Below are 22,541 nucleotides of genomic sequence, written 5' to 3'. Positions count from 1 at the left end.
ATTGATTTTCTGTTTTTTTGCAATTTAAATATCAGTATTTTTATCAGAACATTCGAAATATTGGTCCAAATATGGAATGTCATATCTCGTTGAATTCGTAATTAAATTTCCAATCAAACTGTGTTTACCAAAAAAAATTGATTTTTTTGTCAATTTTTTTCCAATTTTTGATGATGACTTTTGGATTTTGGCCGAAAATTAATTTTTTGTTTTTTTCCGATTTAAATATGAGTATTTTGATCAGAAAATTCGAAACATTGGTCCAAATATGGGATGTCATATCTCGTTGAATTCGTAATTAAATTTCCAATCGAACTGTGTTTACCAAAAAAATCTATTTTTTGTCAAGTTTTTTCCAATTTTTGATGATGACTTTTGGATTTTGGCCGAAAATTGATTTCTGTTTTTTTGCGATTTAAATATCAGTATTTTGATCAGAACATTCGAAATATTGGTCCAAATATGGAATGTCATATCTCGTTGAATTCGTAATTAAATTTCCAATCGAACTGTGTTTACCAAAAAAATCTATTTTTTGTCAAGTTTTTTCCAATTTTTGATGATGACTTGGATTTTGGCCGAAAATTGATTTCTGTTTTTTTGCGATTTAAATATCAGTATTTTGATCAGAATATTCGAAGTATTGGTCCAAATATGGAATGTCATATCTTGTTGAGTTCGTAATTAAAAAATATATAAATAATAATAATAAAACTAATTAACTAATATATAGTTATATCACTTTAACCTGAATCAGTAATCCTTAACTTATCTATATAAATAAAGCAAAGAATTATAGTCAAAATAGTATCTAATCTTCTATAATTGCAATCACTTAAGCTACTGAGAGTTTCACGAATATTTACAAGTGTCATATAAAGCTAATGATAAGTAATAATCTATGAACTTCTCAATGGGAAAAACACTTTGAACTTCTTTTATATTCACATCCGAAAAACATTGTAAATATTTAAATCTAATCAATGTTGCCCGTCTTTAAATGTTCAGATAAGATGGCCACGGAATCGTAAATTAAAAGAAATAATTGCATTATTGCATACAATGATTGCATTGAAAATAATGTGCATTAAATTTATATTACCGATGACAAAGACAATTAATTCATATTCATAATTCATATAGATAACGATTTCATATGGGCCATGGTTTTGCTGTGATTAAAGTTTACAATGAATGGCAGACTCACGGCTTTGTTATCTTATTGGCTTTCATTGAACACTGCACTTGGCTCGGTTCATTAGTACTTATAGCCAAGTTGGACTTTTAAATATATAGATTACTAATATACCTTATCGGAATGGCCATTTTATATGACCCACCACCTAGCCAGATACGATTCAGGTATAAATACTCCTCGGGCACTCGGAACAGTTCAAGCGTTTTCATCAACATGAAAGTATTCATTGCTATCCTGGCTTTGGCTGTGGCCTCGGCCTCTGGCGCCGCCATGCCCCGTTCTGCCACCCAGAAAATGACCCCGGTCCACACCAAGGACATGCAGGGTCGCATCACCAACGGCTACCCGGCGGAGGAGGGCAAGGCTCCCTACACCGTGGGTCTGGGCTTCAGTGGCGGCTGGTGGTGCGGTGGTTCCATCATCGCCAACGATTGGGTCCTCACCGCCGAGCACTGCATCGGAGATGCTGATTCCGTGACTGTCTACTTCGGTGCCACCTGGCGCACCAACGCCCAGTTCACCCACTGGGTTGGCAACGGCAACTTTATCAAGCACGGATCCGCCGATATCGCCCTCATCCGCATCCCCCACGTGGACTTCTGGCACATGGTGAACAAGGTGGAGCTGCCCAGCTACAACGACCGCTACAACGACTACAACGAGTGGTGGGCTGTGGCCTGCGGCTGGGGAGGCACCTACGACGGCAGCCCCCTGCCCGACTACATGCAGTGCGTCGATCTCCAGATCATCCACAACTCCGAGTGCTCCGGATACTACGGAACCAGCACCGTCGGCGACAACATCATCTGCGTGAGGACTCCCGACGGCAAGTCTACCTGCGGTGGCGACTCCGGTGGTCCCCTGGTCACCCATGACGGCACCAAGCTTGTGGGAGTCACCAACTTCGGTTCCTCCGCCGGCTGCCAGTCGGGTGCTCCTGCTGGCTTCCAGCGTGTGACCTACCACCTGGACTGGATCCGCGACCACACCGGCATTGCTTACTACTAAACGACTATATCCGATTAAATAAAACTTCCTGAAGCGCAAATTTGGTTTTTATCATGCTCCAACAATACAGGATATAACTTTAAAATTATATATGTAGAAATACCAGTTTTACAGGGTATACGAAGGGTTTAAAGCAAACATGAAACATGTTTTACCTAGAGTAGAGCCGTTCATATTTCATCATAAGCTATAATGTGATTCTATAGAATTTATAGAAGTACTAGAGAATTCTTAGGATATTGTCTTCTAAATTATATTTTGTATTTATTTTTTTTAGACAAAGACTGCTTCTTTGATCTATTTGCGTTTCAATTTGGCAACCCGTCCAATATCTAGCAAATTTAAAAAATATTTATTAGCAATTATGTATATAAAAGTGATCAACAATTTTAGAAATGGTTTGTATTATAAAGGGTGTGTAAGTGCTTGATTGGATTTTAAACTGTTCAGGATTGAAATACCTTCTTACTTACATACTTACTTTTTTAAATACTTAGTACTTTCAATACTTAATAATTTCATTGTTAGACCATTTGAATTCATGGACCAATTCACCATATAGTTATAAAGTAATTCAAGTTTGCTCTTCAAATATTTTTATTCAATCGAAAATCGTTGCTTAGTAGTAAGCGATGCCGGTGTGGTCGCGGATCCAGTCCAGGTGGTAGGTCACACGCTGGAAGCCAGCGGGGTGGCCAGCCTGGCAACCGGCTCCAGACACCCAGTTGGTGACTCCCACAAGCTTGCTGCCGTCGTGGGTGACCAGAGGACCGCCGGAGTCGCCTCCGCAGGTGCCCTTGCCATCGACCACGCGGACGCAGATGATGTTGTCGCCGACGGTGCCGGTTCCGTAGTAGCTGGCGCACTCGGAGTTGTGGATGATCTGGAGATCGACGCACTGCATGTAGTCGGGCAGGGGGCTGCCGTCGTAGGTGCCTCCCCAGCCGCAGGCAACAGCCCACCACTCGTTGTAGTCGTTGTAGCGGTCGTTGTAGCTGGGCAGCTCCACCTTGTTCACCATGTGCCAGAAGTCCACGTGGGGGATGCGGATGAGGGCGATGTCAGCAGATCCGTGGGTGATGAAGTTGCCGCTGCCAACCCAGTGGGTGAACTGGGCGTTGGTGCGCCAGGTGGCACCAAAGTAGACAGTCACGGAGTCACCTCCGATGCAGTGCTCGGCGGTGAGGACCCAGTCGTTGGCGATGATGGAGCCACCGCACCACCATCCGCCGCTGAAGCCCAGACCCACGGTGTAGGGGGCCTTGCCCTCCTCCGCCGGGTAGCCGTTGGTGATGCGACCCTCGATCTTGGCCACCTTGGGCAGATCCTTGGGGTGGACGACGCTCTCGTACGCCGAGGCGGAGGCCACGGCCAAAGCCAGAATAGTTAGGAACACCTTCATGTTGCAGAAACAACTTGGTCTGCTGGAGTTTCGACGCGGTTTTTATAGCTGCAGCCTGCGCAAAAATTTTCAAATGATAATTGACTGATATTACGTGTAGAGAGCTGTCCTAAATCAATGCCCAATTATCGCGGTACCTTTTTGCCATGTACGTGGAATCATTGTTTGAAATTCTAAGTCATCGTCATAACTATATGACAATTGATTAGGGAATTTTATGGAAGTAGAGCCCAAGTAGAAATAGACTTCCTACTTTAGTTAATTTATTTGTAACATCAAATTGTTAAATATTAAATTGTCGTTCATCCCAAAAACAAGCTCCAAATGAAAACAAGTTGTTTTATTTTTCAATAGTTTTCTAAAAATATATTTTTTATTATTGTTTCTTTTTTAGTTTTACTGTGATGCGTCTTGACTTTGAGAAAAGTGTGTGAGTGTCTCCCACACGTACGTACATACATATAATAAACTATATAGGGGATATGATCGGATTGTGTTATGTTGGATACCCTATGTGTGTCTTTCTTTATAGGCATTGTCGTTTATCATGTACATCGAACACGTTTACTCTTATTTACAAAATATTAATCGATAAAAATGCATCATTTCATGGTTTTTGTTATGTTTTTTGCGTTACTGGTTTGCCTGGCCAATAATTTAAATAAATTAGAAAATTGCATAAAACTAAGCTAAATGAAGAATCCATTTCGAGTGTTGTTCAGTGTCTGTTTGTGGGTATAAATAAATAGTTTCGATGGTTTAGATGAGTAGAATAAATAGTCGAAATGGGGGCGAAGTGTGGGTGGTGGTGGTGGTGTGTCTTTTGTGGCGTGTGGTGTTATATGTGGATTAGGGTTGTGCCCAGTGGCTCAATTGACAAACATCACTGGCTCAAAGGGGATCGGGATGAGCCCCTTTGATAGCAAGGTGGCAATTGGGCGTGGCAAGGGCGCAGCTAAGGTCATAATAAATAAATAAATAATTTGTAAATATCCACTTAAATGCTAGTCAAAAATCGTTTCGAATATGGTTGGGTAAAGCGATAGAGTTGAGGGGTTCGGAAGACAGCGACTCAATCAGTTGATGACAATGCTGACCGCAAGTGGTTGGAGTGCAGATTGGTTGGGTGGTGCAGGTGCGGCAGGTGGTGCAGTATCCTACCACAGCGGCATGGGGCGTTGCCGGGCCAAGAATGCGGGCAGACTGGCAGCAGTCGGGGCGGGACAACCTGAAATATGAATGAAAAATGCATTAATAAAAGGTAAAAATGGGGCCAAGGGTTCCATTTGGCTACTTACGGCAGACGGCGCAGGTTTGCTCGTCGGTGCCATCGCCGCAGCCATCCCGTCCGGAGCAGACGATGGCGGTGGAGCGGCACAGTCCGTTGCTGCAGCGGTGCGGGCAGTAGGCGTCAGCCTCCCGCCGCCCCCCGCCGAGCAGACCGCCCGCCTCGATGAGGCGCATGAAGAGGTTGGGTAGGGCGCGGGAGCCACAGAGATGCGGCGGCTCGTCGCTGCCGTCCTTGCAGGACACGATCGCATTGCAGTACTCGTACTCCGGCAGGCACTCGCCGCTGCCGCAGCGGAAGGTGTGCGGTGGACAGGCGTTGCCGCCCTTCAGGCTGCCATCGCAGCCCATCTCGTCCTCGCCATGTGGACACTGGCGCCGGCCATCGCACAGCGCAGCACGCGAGATGCAGCGACCGCTAAGCTGGCAGCGGAACGATTCCGTGGGGCAGGTCTGGTTGCGGCGGGCATTGTGGGTGCACTCCTCGTCGGAGGCGTCATTGCAGTCGGCGCGGCCGTCGCACACAAAGAACCACGAGATGCACACGCCACTCGAGCGGCACTGGATGGGGAATTTACAATTAATATTTATAATTGAATTATATTCCTGCGTAATGACTCACCTGGAAGGTTCCCGGACTGCATCCGGTTCTCTCGGCGCTGCACTGCGTTCCCTCATCTCCGGCAGCGCAATCGCAGACTCCTCGTCCATTGCACACGGTGTGGGGATCAGCCAACTGGCACTGACGATCGCTGCTGCAGGCCAATCCCAGGGAAACTGCCTCCAGACCCAAATCCACGCGCTTGCGCAACTCCGTACCGGGTTTGATGACAGGCAGAGATGCGGGAGGAATGGCGGCCGGAGCAACGGGTTCCGGAGTGGGTTCATCGGCGGTCATCAGGGGCATCAGCGTGGTCACCACGGGAGCGGCTGGCTCCATTAGGGTCACACGGCTGGCCAGGCCCAACATGGTCTGGGTGGTGATCTCCACAATGTCAGCAGGATTGGGCGTGGCCTCCTCATGTGGGATGGCGTGAGCGGCGGGCTCCTCCTCCTCCTCAATATGGTTGTTGTCCAGCTCCTGCAGACCGTCGATGCTGGTGGTGGCTTCCAGAATGAGACTCTCGGATTCCAGCTCATTGAAGCGGTTCGGCACGGAGTGATCTGTTAGATCGAAGGGCAGTTCCTCGGGCGACAGGGTGTGTTCTTCCTCGGGTTCGAGCTCGGGCTCCTGAATCTTTTCAGTGGTGGCTTCTTCAGGCAGGCTTTCGGTTTCAACTTCCTTAAGGGCTTCCTCTTCCTTTGGGGCTTCCGCTTCATCCTGCTGCTGTTCGTCTTGATCCTGCTGGTGCTCCGCTTCTTGGTCCTGGTGCTCCTCTTCCACGGGCGTGTGCTCCTCTTCACTGGGAATGGGATGTTCCTGGTGCTCCTCTTCCACGGGCGTGTGCTCCTCTTCACTGGGCATGGGATGTTCCTCCTCTAGAGCACTTGGTGGTTCTGTTTTCACTTCATCAGCTTCCGCGAAAGCTGGGACATCCTCCTCATCCTTAGCTGCCTCAGCAAACAGTTCGGGGATGGCAGTTTCTGGTTCTCCAGCCGGTTGCACTTGCTCGGCATGATCCAGGGTCTCATCGGCTTCAGCCTGGAGATCCGAAACGGCCTCATGTGCGTGCTCCTCCTCGTTCTCCGAGTTTGCCTCCACCATGGGAACCGTTTGGGCGGGTTGTTGGCCAAATGGAACAGGGGGCACAGTGCTGTCGCCTTCCAACATGAGGTCGCTAAGGATATCGGCAATGCTCTCGCTCTCGTGGAAGTTCTGAGGATCATGTTCGGGATCGTGTTCCTCGCTCACAATGGCAATAGGTGTCTCTGGAGCTTCTGGTGTCTCTGGTTCCTCTGGAGCCTCTGGTGCCTCTGGAGCCAGAGTGGACTCGCGAGAGTCGAATTCTTCCGCCTCAATGGCAGCTGTAGTTTCCTCGGGCTGGGAAAGTTCCTGTAAATGCTCCACACTGGTGTAGTCTACATCTGGCTTGGCCAGCTCCTGCTCCTCGGGAACAGCTGCGGTTTCCTCTGGCACTGGCGATGCCTCCTCTTGTGGCATATGTTGTGGTTCCGGGATGTGTTCCTCTTCTTCAGTGGGTTCGGCTCCCTGGATGATGTTGTCATTCTCGTTTTTTTCGATCTCCACTTCATCTTGCTCCACGCTTATCTCTGGAGATGTCTGAGCACTTTCACTGGCCTCGGTTTCCGTTTCCACCTCGGGTGCAGCCTCCGTCTGAGCAGGTTCCTCGGTGGCTTCCTCCGAGATGTCGGTATCGCTCTTAATTGGCAGCTCTGGCTCGGCCTGATCCGCATCCACCTGCGACACCTCGTCATTAGTGGGCTCAATTTCTGGCTCGGGCTTGGGCTCTGCCTCTGGCTTTGGCTCTGGCACTTGAATACGCTCGGTTATCGCCACTGGCTCCTCCTCGACATGGTCGGCTGTCTGTGGTTCGATCTCTTTCTCGGTGGCTGATGGGGTTTCCAGATCCGCCTGGGGCTCTGCAATTGCTTCCGACACTTCGGGCGTCTTAATTGCATTTGCATTTTCCTCGGGCTCCACCTGCTGCTCCTCCCCATGTCCAAGTGCCGCCTCTTCAATCTCCTCCTCATCCTGCTGCTGCTGCTGCTGTTGCTGCTGTTGCTCGAGGAGCTCGGTGGTATTCTCGGCGACTTCTGGTTCCTCTGTGGTTAGCTCTGGTTCTATTTCCACTGGCGCCAATTCATCATCATTTGTTGGGTATGTCAATTGTTCGTGCTCCGCTTCGGTGATTGCCTCCGCCTCCTCCTGGTCGTGATCATGATCGGGTTTCTCCGTTGTGGCTTCATCTGCATCTTGATGGATTTCCACCACCTGCTCGGGCTCTTTTTCTTCGATCTCCTCTAGCTCCAGAGCGGCTGGTTCGGTGACTTGGTCTTGATTTAATTGATTGGCTTCATTTAAATCATCTTCGCCACTTGTCGGCTTGATGTCGGCGCTTTGTTCCACCTGATCGATCTCGGATTCCACATCTGGTTTGGCTTCTGTGGCCGGCAGCTCCACTTCTGCGGCTTCGGTCGCTGGCGTTTCTTCTATTTCTTTTTCTATTTCCACTTCGGTGTGTGGCTCCTCTGGTTTTCCCACCTCGTCGACGACTGGGCTTTCACTCTCCACCTGGGCTGGCTGTTCGATCTTCAACGCTTCTGTTGGCTCCTCCTGCTTGGGCGGCTCCACCTCATCGTCGTGGCTGGCCACAGCAACATCCAGCTCATGATCTCCAGAAGCCAGATCCTCAGGTGTCTCTTCCTCCTCTGGTTTCTCGTCAGCCACGTCGGCTGCCTTCGTCACACTTTCGATTTCGGCTTCATTAACCGGGATCAGTTCTTCATCGGCCACAGTCTGGGATGTCTCTGGCTCCCCATCCTCCTGCAGCAGCTGCGTCTGGATCTGGGGCTCGGTGCTAGTGTCTGCATCAGTCTCGCTCTCGGTATCGATGGGCACCACCTCCTCCTTAATGGCCTGGTGTACCACCTCTGGCTCCTTCTCATCTTCAGGCTTGGCTGGCTCAGCTTCATCCACTGAGGTTTCATAATCGAATTTCATGGTATCGTCGATGGGCGATGAGGCAATCTCTTCACCGCCCGAGGCCTCAGCAGCCTCCTCATCCGCTTCGATGGGCACGATTTCGGGTGCCACAGGGGTCTCTTCGTGCTCAGGTTGATCCACTGTCAGCTCTGGAGCTTCTGGAGCTTCTGGCTTGTCATTGTGCTCCTCCGTATACTCCTCATCGATCTTGTATGGGTAATCCTCGGTGGGTCCGGCCTCGGTCTCCTGCTCCGCATTAATGGCATCCTCGGTTGGCACATCGGCGGGTGTGAGCAGCTGTTGGACTCCAGTGGTTGCATCTTGGGATAATTGTGGCAGCTCTGTGTCGCTTGGTTGGGCTATGACCTGCTGATGCTGCTGCTCCTCCACTTCGGTTTGCTGCTGCTCAACCCTGTGTTGTTCCTCCTCTTGATGTTTCTGTTCCTCCTCCTGATGCTGCTGCTCCTCCAATTGATTCTGCTGCTGTGTCAGTTCGGTTTCCTCATGGGCCATGTCCACAGCCTCCAATTTCTCACCATTATCAACCTCAACGACCTCGGGTCTCAGCTTGGTGGTCTCACCATCGTCTTCCTCCAGCGATTGCTCCTCCACGCTGGCCGGCAGTTCATCTTCTAGGAGAATGGGAGCAGCAGTTGTCGTGGTCGTTGTGCTGGTGGTCGTTGTTGTTCCTCTTGTTGTTGGTGCTGGAGTGGTGGTCGTGGTTGTTGTCGTCGTTGTTCTTCTCGTGGTTCTAGTTGTGGGCCTAGGAGTGGTTGTCGTTGTCGTCGTGCTAGTGGTAGTGGTAGTGGTACTGCTGGCTGGCTGCTCCACCTTCTGGATGGCCTGTTCCTGAGTCTGATCCTCCTGATCCGCCGCTGGGGCCACACAGAGACCACCCACCATTTTGGCGGGACTTGTGCACTGGCAGCGTCCGAAGAGATTCGGGATGAGGAAGTCACAGTGGGTGCGGGTGTCGAACATTTGACAGTGGGCGTGGCTGTAGCAAACGGCACCAGGATGGGCAGCTGCGGATGGGGGATAAAGATCGGTCGCGAAAAGTTCTCATCAGATTCTTGAATATATTTCTGCTCTGCTCTGAATGTGTTGCATGTGTGTGGGGTTTTTGTTAAAGGAGGATGAATGGATGGGATGGGATATGTTATTAAGCTAACCGTAAACCGAACTCCAAGCACCAAATGCATATTAAAATCTCATCATCATCATCATGAACAGCCACACCAGAACAAGGAGGAGCTGCAGCCGCCACAAGAACAAGACCAACATCAAAACATTAGCCCGCCTTCGACAAGCCTAATAACCGTCAATAAAGTCAACTGCAACTGCAACGCATGGCCGAAAGAGAAGTGCAAAGAGGGCCAAGATTGGTGCAGAGTAAAAAAAAACATACTTCATAACCCAGATAATAGATGGTTGATTGAAAAATGAAATAACCTATCTAAATAAATGCTTCGCTGTTAAATAATATTTCGAAGAATGGACCTACATGTTCCCCAAGCTAACAGTGTTAAATTAATGAATGCATATGTATATAATGAGATTGGCACTGAGATTTTGAAATAATAAAACCGATCTAGTAAGCATATTTTCTTTCTCTGCACTACTGACTAAGAAGGGGATCAGATGGGAACCAGAAGATGACGCTGACGCTGAAACGTCGGTGACGTCGCCCATTCCCATTACCGTTGCTCATCAGCATTCCACTCGCCGATAGCTGGCTAAAAAGAGACGGCGACTCTTGGCTGCACCGATGAAGACTGCGAAGACTGCGAAGACTGAGCCAACTGAGCCACCTGCGTGTCTGCCACTGTCCTCCGCTGGAATCTCAGCTCTGACCCACTTTCCGGCCTGCCGCTCCAACTTGTTTTCACTTGTTTCGTTTTTGGCTTGCCAGCTAGCAACTTGCAACTAGCAACTCGCAGCTAGCAACTTGCAACTAGCAACTGACGACATGCCATTTACCATTTCACTGGCCAAAACTACAGCCACCTGCAGTTGCCCTTTGGGCAGTGTCTGGCCAAGGAGATCCATTTCCATTTTCATTTCCACTATCCCCCAGCTGGCCATTCAATTCGATGGGAATCCGAGCAAAATCATAAATCGCTATACCCTTTACGATTACTCGCGGGAATTTCGGCCACACAAAATCCGACATTTGTCGGCAAACTCACAAAAGGCTCTGACTTTGGCTTTGGCTTTGGCATTGGCATTGGCCATTGGGGAACCGGTTGAGAGCGGTGGCTCCAAGGCGCATATAAGGCATACGGCCAGCGTGGCGTATACTTAACGAATGCACCGCCTGACACTGACACTGTGCTCTGAGATCTGCGCTCTGCCATTTCTACTGCCACTGCCACTGCCATTGCCATTCCAAATGCGAGTAACTCAAACGTGTCTTGCCGCAGTTTGACACCAATATGGAATCAAACGGAGAGCTGGAGGAATCCAAAGGGGGTTTTTACTGCAGACCCCAAGCTGTTGGCCCCATCTTTCACTTTTATATAACAGCATTAGAAGCGGTCGCACACGGAAAAAAACAGCTACCGCCTTTTATCTATTGAGCTGTCAAGTATCTAGTAATTAGATGTGACATTACTTTGCGCTGAGAAATTCATAATTGAATGAATAAAAATATGAAAAGATATAAATACATTTGCAAAGTGGCACAACATTTGCGATGTGTAGATTTTCCCATGTGCAGCCGCATTGTTCCATCTTGGGCAGGAGGCGACGCCTCTGATCTGGCCACCAAAAACGATGATCGATAGGCTGGGGGGCCAATGCCATGGCCACGGCCACGGCCACTTAGCGCTGGCCCCGCCCCTTTTTGGGGCAGCTGGTGTGACAGGTTGCATGCATGCGAATCGCTGCACGACTGCCACTGCTAACCTAACCCACTTCGATTACGGCTGAAGCCGCACTGCGAGATCTCCACGACGCGTGTGAAAATTGGCCAATGGATCTGGGATCTTCGAGATCTGCGAGATCCACAAGAGCCGTTGGGCACGACGGGGAAGCTAGGCATCATAAACAATAATTTCCATCGAAATCAGCATAAGCTAAATCGCTGCTTCCTCGGCGTTATTGTGTTTGGCTTGAGTCGCCGCCGGTGGCCGGAATTGAAAAAACTGTGTCAACCGCCTGGCACGCACAGATACTGAGATACAAATGTATCTCAATCTGAAGCGGCATTCCTGCGGCTATAATAAGTCTATTTATGCTGTCGACTTTCATTAGGCGCAATCGCCAATTGCAATTGCCACGCAAAAAGCGAAAAATAAAACCGAAAGGGGGGTCTCAAAAACAAAATAGATGTTTTAATTAATAGCAGCGATTTGCATTTGGGTGGAAATGAATGGTACTGATAAATATGAAGTTTTTTTGTATTTGGCTATTATTATTGTCTTCTTACGGAAGTCGAGTGTTCCACATAATTTGCATGCAATTTGGCATTTGGCGCAATTTAGTTTGAAATGGCCATTCAAGAAAGATTGTTTCGTATTTCTCTGTCTTTTTGTTTCCAGCCGCAAATTAACACAGTTTGACTGGCTGCTTTTGTGGGTCATGCGAAATGAAATGGAATTTTTCGGTGGCTTTTGCTTTTGGTGGTTTCTTTCTTTCTATTTTAACTATTTTTTTGGGTGCTAGGTGTCGCAATGGAAAGTATTTTCCCTGTTTTGGTGTGGCGAAGGTGTTGAGGCAGGAAGAAAGTGAGCCGAGTGGCTGGGGAGAGTGACTAGGAGATTTCCTATGCCTTATATAATGAGTGTCGGGAATGCCATAAATGCTGGCACAAAAACATCTTGAATACCTTTGGATCGGAAAACAGAACTTTACGTTAAACCAGTTCTCATCATTTCTTTAAAAGAGGCGTTTAAGAACGTGCAAACAAATATATGGCCTAAATGGTTTTTACCATTCTTGCAAGGCTTTTACATTCAATCAAAATAAAAGCTCAGCTTGTAGGATATTTGTGTTTTTTAGTATGAACTCTTTCCACAGAAAACTGAAACTCTTGGAAATATCCAACTGATTTTCCTCTTTTTTTTGCAGTGCACCTGCTGATCCACTACGTCAGAGTGGTTCACTTTTCCTGCAACTTTGTATGCAGAAGATCTCGATCTGGCTGACAGTCGCAGCCTCCGTTGTTTGGCCGTGTGTCTGGACTATCTGTTCATTATCTGTTTGCCGCACACTGCATATGCTACTTATGCCTTACTATACCATGCCATTCTATATATATTTGGCATACTTCTTGTTGCTGCCCGAGAAACGGGGAGAGTAGAGTAGAGTAGAGTAGACTAAAGAGCCATCCGGGGATGCGAAGGGGGAGTTGTCATATGTGCATATATAACTCATAAAGATCGGAGGAGATGGAGATGCAGATGGAGGAAGTGGCTCATTGTTGGTGGTGTATAGTGCATGGTGGATGGTGGATGGTGGATGTTGGATGTTGGATGGTAGTGGCTCGTTAAGAGCGGCTGGCTACCAAACACAAAAACGGGTAACCGAATGAGCCAATCCCGGAATGGGCTTGGGCCCATTGGATGGGTTAAGGTGCATGGGAAACTGGAACAAGTGGCTAAATGGAAAGCCTGACAAGCAAACAAAATCTGGCACACCACTTGCTTCACTTGACCCGACGGCTGAGCGGAATGGCGATGGGATGAAGTGAATGGCCAATCCCAAATGTGGCAGCATTTTTGTCAACTGCATACAAAAGTTTCTGGCTTCTCTTTCTCCGGGAATTCCACCGATAAGTTGTCTTCCTCTCAAGATATATATATATAGATTTTTTCTCCATCTCTTTCCAGCTGAGAACTAATTGGACTTTCCTGAACTTTCTTTTCTTTTTTTTTTGCATTGGCGGCTAATCAGTGCAATTTAATTACGAGTCGAGGCAATTAGCCATGTAAAGTAGCCAAAGATACAAATCAAAGGGGGAACTCTTGGCTTTTAAGAGGCAGAAAGGCTGCCCTGGCAGGATGTCTCTGGTGAAAGGTTCACTCCTCTCTATCTCTCTCGAATTCTCCGGCCTCCTCTTTCTTTTATTGTTTTTTGGTGAAAGTATCTCATAAATGACTGGCTTGCCACCTCTTGCACTTGCCACAAGTTCCCCGCTACACACGAACAATTGAGAGAGGCAAATATGCCATTAGTCTTTATCGCCAACTTATGCCGATCTCAATAAGTTCTGGTTTAAACTGCTGAGTTAACCCGAGGTAATTTGTTATATCTCCAAAAAAAGATACTTCTTGGTATTTATCTTAAAAGTAAGACACTTATAAGAACTTATGATAGATATCCTCCATATATATTTCCGTGTACCTTTAGCTCATTCTACACACAACTGACCAACTTCATTCCTTGTCATTAAAATTACGCTTAATTAAATACCAAGACCACTCTCTACCAGCTGTCCTGCCACGCCCCCTTCTCCACATTTAAAAGTATTTATGTAGAGTTCGTATGCTATATAATTAAGTCAGCAGCCAGAGAGGGGGGTTCAGAAGTTACTCTGCAACATCAGGTGAATGGCAATGACACGAACTGCGCCAGATGCAGTGCCTCCAGGTCCACGATCGTGCCTCATTGCTCTGCTTTTGGCGTGTTCAAACTCAAAAGGTGTATGCTGTGGTGTAGGGGAGGAGGGTAAGAGAGGGGAAAGGGGATAACCCCGCCATATGGCCTCTCGATTCTAGTCAACATTCTAATCAGATTAACGCCACTTGGCGCCAATGTGCCAAAAGGAAGTGAACCGCATTTAAACTAGATTGCAATCAGTGCAGGGATGGCTGCAGTTCCCAGTCCCTACGATCATTATTATTGCGCTTTTATTCGCAGTCACTGTTTTTATTAAATCACTAGGACAAAGTTACTAAACTAAAGCTACAGACTTTTCAAAGAAAATAATGTTCTTTAATGAACCTGAAGGCTGAATCAGAACTTAAAGAAGTGATAAAATTGAACTAAAGTTATAAAAGGAATGGGTTTATCAAACCTAGGAAACAATTAAAAATAAATAATCCAACAGTAACTAAAACTTTTAACGATAGTATCTCAAAGAAAATAGCATTGCTCTAAACCTCATTAATCTTTTCTCCATAAATTTGATAGCAACTTGACTTTCTGTCCTTCCTCATGCGTTAGTGACTAGATGAGTCACATCCCAATGATTTATTCCCAAGTGTGTCATATGAATCACTTGCTTATTTTCGTTGCCCAGAGCCCTAGGCGATTTCAGTTGCATCTTGGACCGGGGCCAAGAATCTGAAAATGTATCTTTAACACATCGCAGTGCGCAAACAGAAACCCGAACACTTGGCTAAGAAAGATCGAAGTCAAACATTTACATTTACATTTTACATTTAACGTTTAAGGCTTTTCACGTTCAACGATCTGCAGTTGGTGGTGGTTGGTGGTGTCTGGGTTTCCACCAGGCTGTTGGCCAGTTCTTGGAAGATTAACCAATTATGCGTATAATTAGTGACACGATTGTCTTGTTTGGTCGGGGGTATTTTCATCGTTATTGTTATTGTTATTGTTACACAGCCGTTTTCAGTGTTATGGCCGTGTTAATTGCCAGTGTCAAGTGCCAAGAAATAGGAAATGGGAGTGTATAACCCATGCTATATGTATATACTCGTATAAGTACTATATGCTGGGCATTGCGTGACATTCCATGGGGCATACGAGAAATGATAAGCAATCAGAGATGGGGATTATTAGTCGGCTGCCCGGCTGTCCGTTTATTGCAATACACCAAAAGACCGCATGCCAAACAGTTAATTATATTATCTATGTGGTATGGTATGTGAGTAAGTAGTCCCGGGTCCCGGGCAATCTGGTGGGGATTAGGGCCACAATAGCTGGCCAGCAGTCGGCTGATACTTACGTCCCAGACAGGTGTGCTTGCGGAACTGCAGGAATCCCTCGACGCAGCGGCATGCCCCCTCCAGACAACTGCTATTGGCCACCTTCATGGAGCACTGCTCGCTCAGCTGGCAGTCGCCGCCAAGGAGTTGGGCTGCAAACCAGAAACACACAGAAATATCATTAAAAATCCTCGAAAGTCTAGTTTTACTATACCCAAACGATGGAAGCGTTTATTGGTAATATATAATGATGCTGCAGAAGACATGAAAACTTGAAATTATGTTTAAACGCCTCATTTGGGAGAAAATTCCAAGTTATTGGTCGCATATCTATGGAATAACCATAGACATAAAAACTTTAAATTATGTTTAAACGCCTCATCATTTCAAGTTATTTGGCGCATTCCTATGGAATAACCTATGGCATATGCCTAAAGAGATTGTTTTGTTTTAGTGTGCTACTAAAACCAATCTTAATACGTTCCATGAAAACGCTTCATTTTTAGCTAGGAAGTACGGAGTTCTTAGAATACGACTTGATCATCATGCATTCCAGACATCTCACACGATTTGCATTACTAATTTTGAGTCAGGAAATCGTTAGAATTGTTTTCTCTGTGTAAAGAAAGTCGCTTTGGGCAGAGTGCACCTAACGGTTCTTCTGTGGACAAACACACACACAAACACACACATCTCCGCCCCATTGTTTGCCCGACAAACATTCTGTACGCCCACTTTGGGGTTAGCCAAAGATTGACTTTGCCTACTTACATGACAAACAGCGCTTGGAATCCAACTGGACGAAGTAGGGGGCGCACTCGCAGTATCCGAGGGCGGAGCAGCTGCTGCCCTTGATGAAATCCGTGCAGTCCATGTCATGCTGGCACTTGTCGCCCAGCTCCAGGGATCGACTCGCGTCCACGACTGTGAAGATGATCAGCAGCTGAAAGGAATCCACAATTTCGAGATTAGTCTAGTTCAAGTGATTAAGATAAACTGTAATGAGGATGCGATGATGATATGGAAGTATATATCTCTACCATTTGAACTGACATTAAAAAAGATGCAGTTAAATCAGATGCTCTTAAATTCATTTTACTAACGATTAGCAAGATCTGTAATTTGCAAGTGACCCAGTTAGCTCACATAACACCTGCGAATTTCCAAGGAATGCCGAACGTGTTCATATGATTACCTTCTTAAAAGAAGCTGCAATCAGAGTAGCCAGAAACGACTTAACGACCTGAACTTTATGCAATCGCCTTAGATCTGTGATCTGTTATTTATTACATCACTTAATTCTTTCAATTAGGTGCCCAGCTTTGCATAGACCGTGATTAAGTCGGGCATGGAGCACCATCCGAAACCGAAATCATCCGAAATGAGCCAACAAATTGGCCGGCATGACCAAGTCTTGACCAAGTCTGGTTTGGAGTGCCGAACAAATTGCCCGACTACACGCAATTACCTGTGGGCCAAATGTCCGACGAAAGAGCCGTAAAATCCGTAGTTAATCGTAGCAGATCATACGAGCTGCGGTTTTTTCTTACATTTCTCCTCTTCTTCGCTTTATGAATGAAGTGCGATGTGTGTAAAAGTATCTTGTATCTGCTATGTGCTATCTGCTATCTACGGCATCTGCGGCACCAGCGAGCTGTGCTTTTGTTGTGACGCAGACACACAGTTAACGTTATATCAGATGCTACAGAGATACTTCAGCCGGAGTTGTAAGACAAAATTAACAGTTGCCTGAGCACCGTGCCACGCCCATCCGTGAAGGTGGGGTGGTGGCACAGTCCAAGATCTATAATTCTAAAACACAAAGTAGGAAAGAAACAAACAAGGGTGCCCACCGCCAACTACCACACCTCATGTGTGTTTTTGGGCTCTATTCTTGCTCCTCTTTTTTTATATTTCTTTTTTTTTGCAGTTAGAACTGGCTAATAAATAAGCTGAATTTTGTGGCCATCGCAGGGTGCAATGTACTTTCTGCTCATCGCGAATGAGCGCCACACGCCATTAATTACGAGCCCGGCCCCTGGGACCGCCATTACCTAACCGAAACCAAAACCAAAACAGATACGGATACTCGTACGAGTTAGGTAACTGGGTATCTTTCAAGGGGTTCTCGTTCTGGGTTTTTGGTTTTGCATACCGCCAAACGGTACCACGAACTCCCCCACCTTTGGTTCTGATTTTCTGTTTAAATTTGTTAACACATTAAATCCAATGATTACATAAAGTTAGCCATGCTTTCGCGAGAGGGGAATTCCCCGGTTCGGTTTCGTTTAATTGGTAAGAGCTCTTCGTTTTGGATTCAAATTCCACAGACACGCAACTCCTTGGCAGTTCGTACAAGTTGAGACATTATAATCACAGTTAGGATCGTTTCGCGAAATGCAACTTTGTTAGCTATTCGTAATTGTGATAAATGGTTATGTGAAATTGTTGCTAGGAAATCTGTGATTTTGTGGATCATTAAATGTTTCTTTTTCTAGACAAACGCACAGTGATTGGTCTAAAAAGAAATACTGATGCATTAAAAATGCAACATTTATATATGTATATCAATTATGCTTTTATATATAAAATGATGCTTGTATATCAAATTATTTTGATTTTCAATAAGATTTATATGAACACTCATTTCAATAGCTTTCATTAAAGCAAACATTAATTTGACTTTTATGATCATAAAATTGGGTTTATTGAATACAAAATCATTAACACTACTCCGTGGTTTCCCGCAGTAATAATAAATAAATAAACTACACCACATAATCCCCATTGAGAGGTGTTTTCCTCGAGTCTCGAGATCAATTCGCCACTCATTCGCTGCTGCTTTAATCAAAACAACACTTGCAGCACTCCACAAGACCCATTGAAAATCCGAGGAGTATCGCTCAATGGGAGCAGCAATACAAACAAGACCTCGAAATGGGGAAAAAGTATCTGTATCCGAATAGGAATTGGAATCACAAACAACCGCAGAGCCAGAAACGAAACCACTCAAGCTCGGCGGCATCGATAAAATGTCAATAAACAGAGAAGAAATTGTTTAATTACGCTTTCGAGAGGCTTTCGAGCACGAGGCACTAAATAGAATAAAGAGAATGTGTTGACCATTATAGCCGAGTATTGGCTGTGTTTGTTTCGATTTGACCCAATAACTCGGGGTAGATACTTTCGTTATTGGCCCCCGTTATTGGCATCTTGCCCAAATGAGCAACGCGTAAACAAAGATCCGCAGGCGAACTGCTAATAACCGTCAACCCACGTCCACCTTGCCATTTGTAATCCTCCGCCAGGCCATTTATCTCCCTGGCCAAAGGTCCGGTCTTTAAAGTCCAAGCTGCCAAAACCCCATTCATCACATGCGGCGAACTGACTTGGCTTATTTATTTTGCTGCCTATTTTTTGTGTGGAATTTGCTTTTTTTTGGGTTTACGACCAGTCTGCGCTAATGAAGACCCGTTGCAGTGGCATATATTTTTTGTTTCTGCAGTGATTGTAATTTAGAATCGTAAAAGAACAGCAAGAAAAGCTCGCCTCAGCGGCAGCAGCAGCGAAAAAAAAGAGTAGATAAGTTTTCGTGTTTTACAAATTACTTTCGTACTCTTTTAATGATCGTCGGGCGCCAGACCGTCTGGTGACCTTTGGCCGGTCCGAATGCAGGTGGAGCGCCCAGATGCAGCGGCTCTTTCTGGCTTTCCGGCTTTCTGGCCAACTACTACTGGGCCTTCTGGCCATCTACTGGCTTCTCTGGCTCTTCTGACTCCTCTGGCTCTTCTGGCCAAGACTTAATGCACTTGGCTCGAAATGGGTTGAATGGGCCGGCCGAGGGCAGCAGCGAACCATAATAACAAACAACATCGAAACGGATAAATTGTTTGTTAGTCTTGGCTGGAGTGAAAAAAAGTGCTGGAAGGAAATTTTCTCTCAAGTGCTGCAGTTGAGGAGCCCTTGGCCGATTGCTTTCTACCAAACAGATTCCATTGATTTAGCACCATGAATAGATTGTGCAGCGCATGGGAAAATCTTATTCAATTACAAATCATGGATTAAATTGAAATGAACCTTTTATAAGGAAGTGCCAGTAAATAAGCAATCCCTAATCAAGTAATTGTCACAAAGAAACGTAAAAAAAAGTAATCGATATTACAAACAACGATAAAACAAACAAATTACAAAAGGGTTTTACCTAACAAATCTTAATATATAAACTCTAATTTAGTTGGAGAAAAAGATGAACAAAATTAGAAAATACGTCAGCTTAGCTTATCTTGAAACTTTAATATTACTTTAATAAATTAACAGATAGCAAAATCTTTATCTATATCTTTAGATTTCTTTCTTTCAAGCTCAGCGAACTTCCTTTGTACTTCGTCTGCACCTTCCCGCAATCCGAAAATAGCCAGGAAATTCAATAGAATTGCTTATTAATAGAAAAACTAGTTCCCATAGCACTCCCATAATGACTCTTCCCGCAGTAATAATGATTAAGTGCCGGGCAATGAAATGTTATGAAGCAAATAATTCACTAAACTTAATGCCCACTCTTGGGCTTTGAGTTTTCTTTTTCGTTTTTTTTTTTTGGGATGAAGTTTGGTCCAGTGGAGCAAAGGCAAGACGAAGACTCCCACCTTTTATTAGATTAATTTGCCCACATTACTCAGTCGGTGAAGTGGCGACCCCCAACCGAACAGAACCGACATCATCATGATCTTCGACGCCTGCCTATCCATCTATCAGCAACAATTTGACCCAATGGCCGACTTCACAGCTCTTTACCACACGAGGTGGAGAAAAAATATCTGGCGGAGCAGCGGCCCACGATTGAAGTGCCCACGCGATGAAAAAAAAACCGAAAATTGTGCCAAAAAATGAATCTTTTGTTTAAGAAAGCGAAAAAATGCTTAACAATGGACCTCGGCACTGACCGGGTGACAAACATTCGCTTTGGCTGGTTTTTGTGGAGCAATTTGAATTGGCAACGCCCCAAATGATGACTTTTGTATGGGGGAGTGCAATTTGATGTTTCGTCGTTAGTTCTTTTTATTTTTTTTGGGCCTCAGAAGAGTTGACTTACCGCTAAGAGCCGCTTAACCGTAAAAGCGTTTCCATTGAGCATTGCGATCGCAGGTTGCTTTCTCGATGTTGCTGACTGCCTCGCAGTCGCCGTCATTGCCGCTTCTGAATCTCCAAAGAAGCTGCTTTGGATCTCCCTGGGAAGGCTTTTCTCGCTTTTCCCTCCTTTTGTGTGTTTTCTTTTTGTTTTTTCGATTTATCGGCCGCTTTTCATGGGTTATTTTCCTGTAGCTGGTATTCCTCTTGTTGCAGTCGTAAATATATGTTTTTCGCTGTGGAAAGGAGTCAGTTTGGTGAGGGGAGGCTTGACTTAAACTCTGAACTTTGAGGGTCAAAAACGGAACGAAAAGGTTTCTTCTCCTTCATTTCTTTCTATTTTTTTTTCATTTGGGGTAAAGGAAATGCGCCCCACTAACAAGCAACAAAAAAAGAAAAAAACGAGGGAAATAATAATAATAATAATTTCTGTTTTATTATTTTGCAGTTGAACCGGCCGGCTTGCGGCTCACACGCCCCTCATTCGCATTCAATGGGCATGCGAGCGGTGCGCGCAGTCGCTCCACTTTAGAACGAAAGACTTAGGCAGCGAACTTGCGCGGCAGCCGAAGAAAACCCGAAAATGGGAAATTAACACCTGAACCACCACCTAGCTCTTGTTTGGGCCACTAGGCCCTAAAACTTATTCCGTTTATTTCTCTCGACCGCTGTCTTTTGTTTTTTTTCGTTTTTTTCTTCGGTTTTTGCTATTTTCACTTGCTGTGACGACCTTTGCCTGTCTCCCTCTCTCCCGCTCAGTTTCTTTTAATATATATTTTTTTTTGGAATTCGGGTAACGTTTTTGTTGTATCTGTTCGTCGTTGTATCTGTTCGCCGCTGCTGCCGCTGTTATAAAATTTCATTTTATTGCAATGCATGAGTCTGGACCGCCGTGTTCGAGACTGGAAGACTGAAAGACTGGGTCTGAGAATGTGGCGCTCTAGGGCATTACCGTTAGGCGGCTGAGAAGAACATGACAAAAAAAAAACTGAGCTCTGCCTATATAAAACATCTACTAACTCCAGCATTTTATAACTTAATAAAAAATGTGAAAAATGGAAGGGAAAATGGAGCTGACAATGAGGCAGGGCCTAAGAGTTCGATTTAAATTGGTCTAAGGTGAGCTGGCCTGAGAACTAGTCGCTGCACAGAGAAAATCTTTGGTTAACTTTAAAAATTTAATTTAAAGTTTTCATATACCTTATACCTTTCTTATTTTTCCAACTGTCTCAACACTATTTATTTAAATTGAATTGCATGAATAAGGATAACATGCTTCATTGGGCTACTTTTAGTATTTCTGAAAAATCTTGTGATTGGTTTTTAATAAAAGGGGAATTCCTCATATTTTAGGAATAACTAGGACCATATTCACAGAACTATACGATTTCATTCTCATTTCATTCTTTCAATTTCAGAAATATATATGAATTGTTTAACCAAGCCAAAGCCTGACAAATCTATTGGTACTGAAGATTTGGTCCAGAGGGGCGTTTGTGGGAGTGTCTGGACAACTGGCCGGCTCAACTGTGTGACCCAGTCAGCCTTGGAGATGCCGATGCATACATAGATGCAGATGGAGATGCAGATGGAGATGCAAATGGGACTGGAGATGGCGGAGATCTTCCGCAATCGATCAGCATGTGCAAAGTGTTGGGCTGGCGACCGCTAAAGAGCGGGTCGCTGGCGAAGGGGATCAGCATTTTTAGTTTGCGGTTTTTGCGCTTGCTCTATCGGTCGCTGGGTCGTCATCAATGCGATGCGATGCGATGCGATGGCATAAGATGGGTTGGGATGCGATGCGGTGTGGTGTGGTGCGGTGCACCGAGAGCCAAATGCAACAGCCTGGCTAAGAAGCTGGCCGAGAGACACTCAGACACTCAGACAGCAAAGGCAGCAAAAGCAAAAAGCAGCGCGATTCTGGCACCGTTATGCACCCAATATGGCGACTCCACCACCAGCACATGTGCCAGTGGAGCTGGAGCTGGAGCTGAAGCTGAAGCTGGAGTTGGAGCCAAGCCAAAG

The 22,541-nt window shown here is 45.7% G+C and overlaps 3 protein-coding genes across 3 annotated transcripts; 1 reads left to right on the top strand and 2 right to left on the bottom strand.

Annotated features, from left to right (window-relative positions):
* Positions 1 to 1,409: 1,409 nt before the first annotated feature.
* LOC122615669 (serine protease 1) lies at positions 1,410 to 2,237 on the top strand. Its single transcript, XM_043790715.1, has one exon. It carries the CDS (start codon positions 1,412 to 1,414, stop codon positions 2,204 to 2,206), a length of 795 nt encoding a protein of 264 aa, XP_043646650.1. The 5' UTR covers positions 1,410 to 1,411; the 3' UTR covers positions 2,207 to 2,237.
* A 548-nt stretch (positions 2,238 to 2,785) lies between these two features.
* On the bottom strand, positions 2,786 to 3,608 carry LOC122615671 (serine protease 1). The gene has a single exon (XM_043790716.1). The coding sequence runs from the start codon at positions 3,606 to 3,608 to the stop codon at positions 2,826 to 2,828; it is 783 nt and encodes a 260-aa protein (XP_043646651.1). The 3' UTR covers positions 2,786 to 2,825.
* A 1,157-nt stretch (positions 3,609 to 4,765) lies between these two features.
* Positions 4,766 to 20,577, bottom strand: LOC122615668 (titin). The gene is made up of 7 exons (XM_043790714.1): positions 20,482 to 20,577; positions 16,164 to 16,335; positions 15,413 to 15,544; positions 6,366 to 9,524; positions 5,518 to 6,311; positions 4,907 to 5,456; positions 4,766 to 4,836 (listed from the first exon to the last, which is right to left on the bottom strand). The coding sequence occupies exons 1-7, from the start codon at positions 20,575 to 20,577 to the stop codon at positions 4,766 to 4,768; spliced, it is 4,974 nt and encodes a 1,657-aa protein (XP_043646649.1).
* Between the last annotated feature and the right edge of the window lie 1,964 nt (positions 20,578 to 22,541).

This window comes from Drosophila teissieri, chromosome 3L (assembly GCF_016746235.2).
Source record: "Drosophila teissieri strain GT53w chromosome 3L, Prin_Dtei_1.1, whole genome shotgun sequence".
Classification (NCBI taxonomy): Eukaryota; Metazoa; Arthropoda; class Insecta; order Diptera; family Drosophilidae; genus Drosophila; species Drosophila teissieri.
Note: the sequence above shows the minus strand (reverse complement) of the source record. Positions and strands in the feature narration are given on the sequence as shown.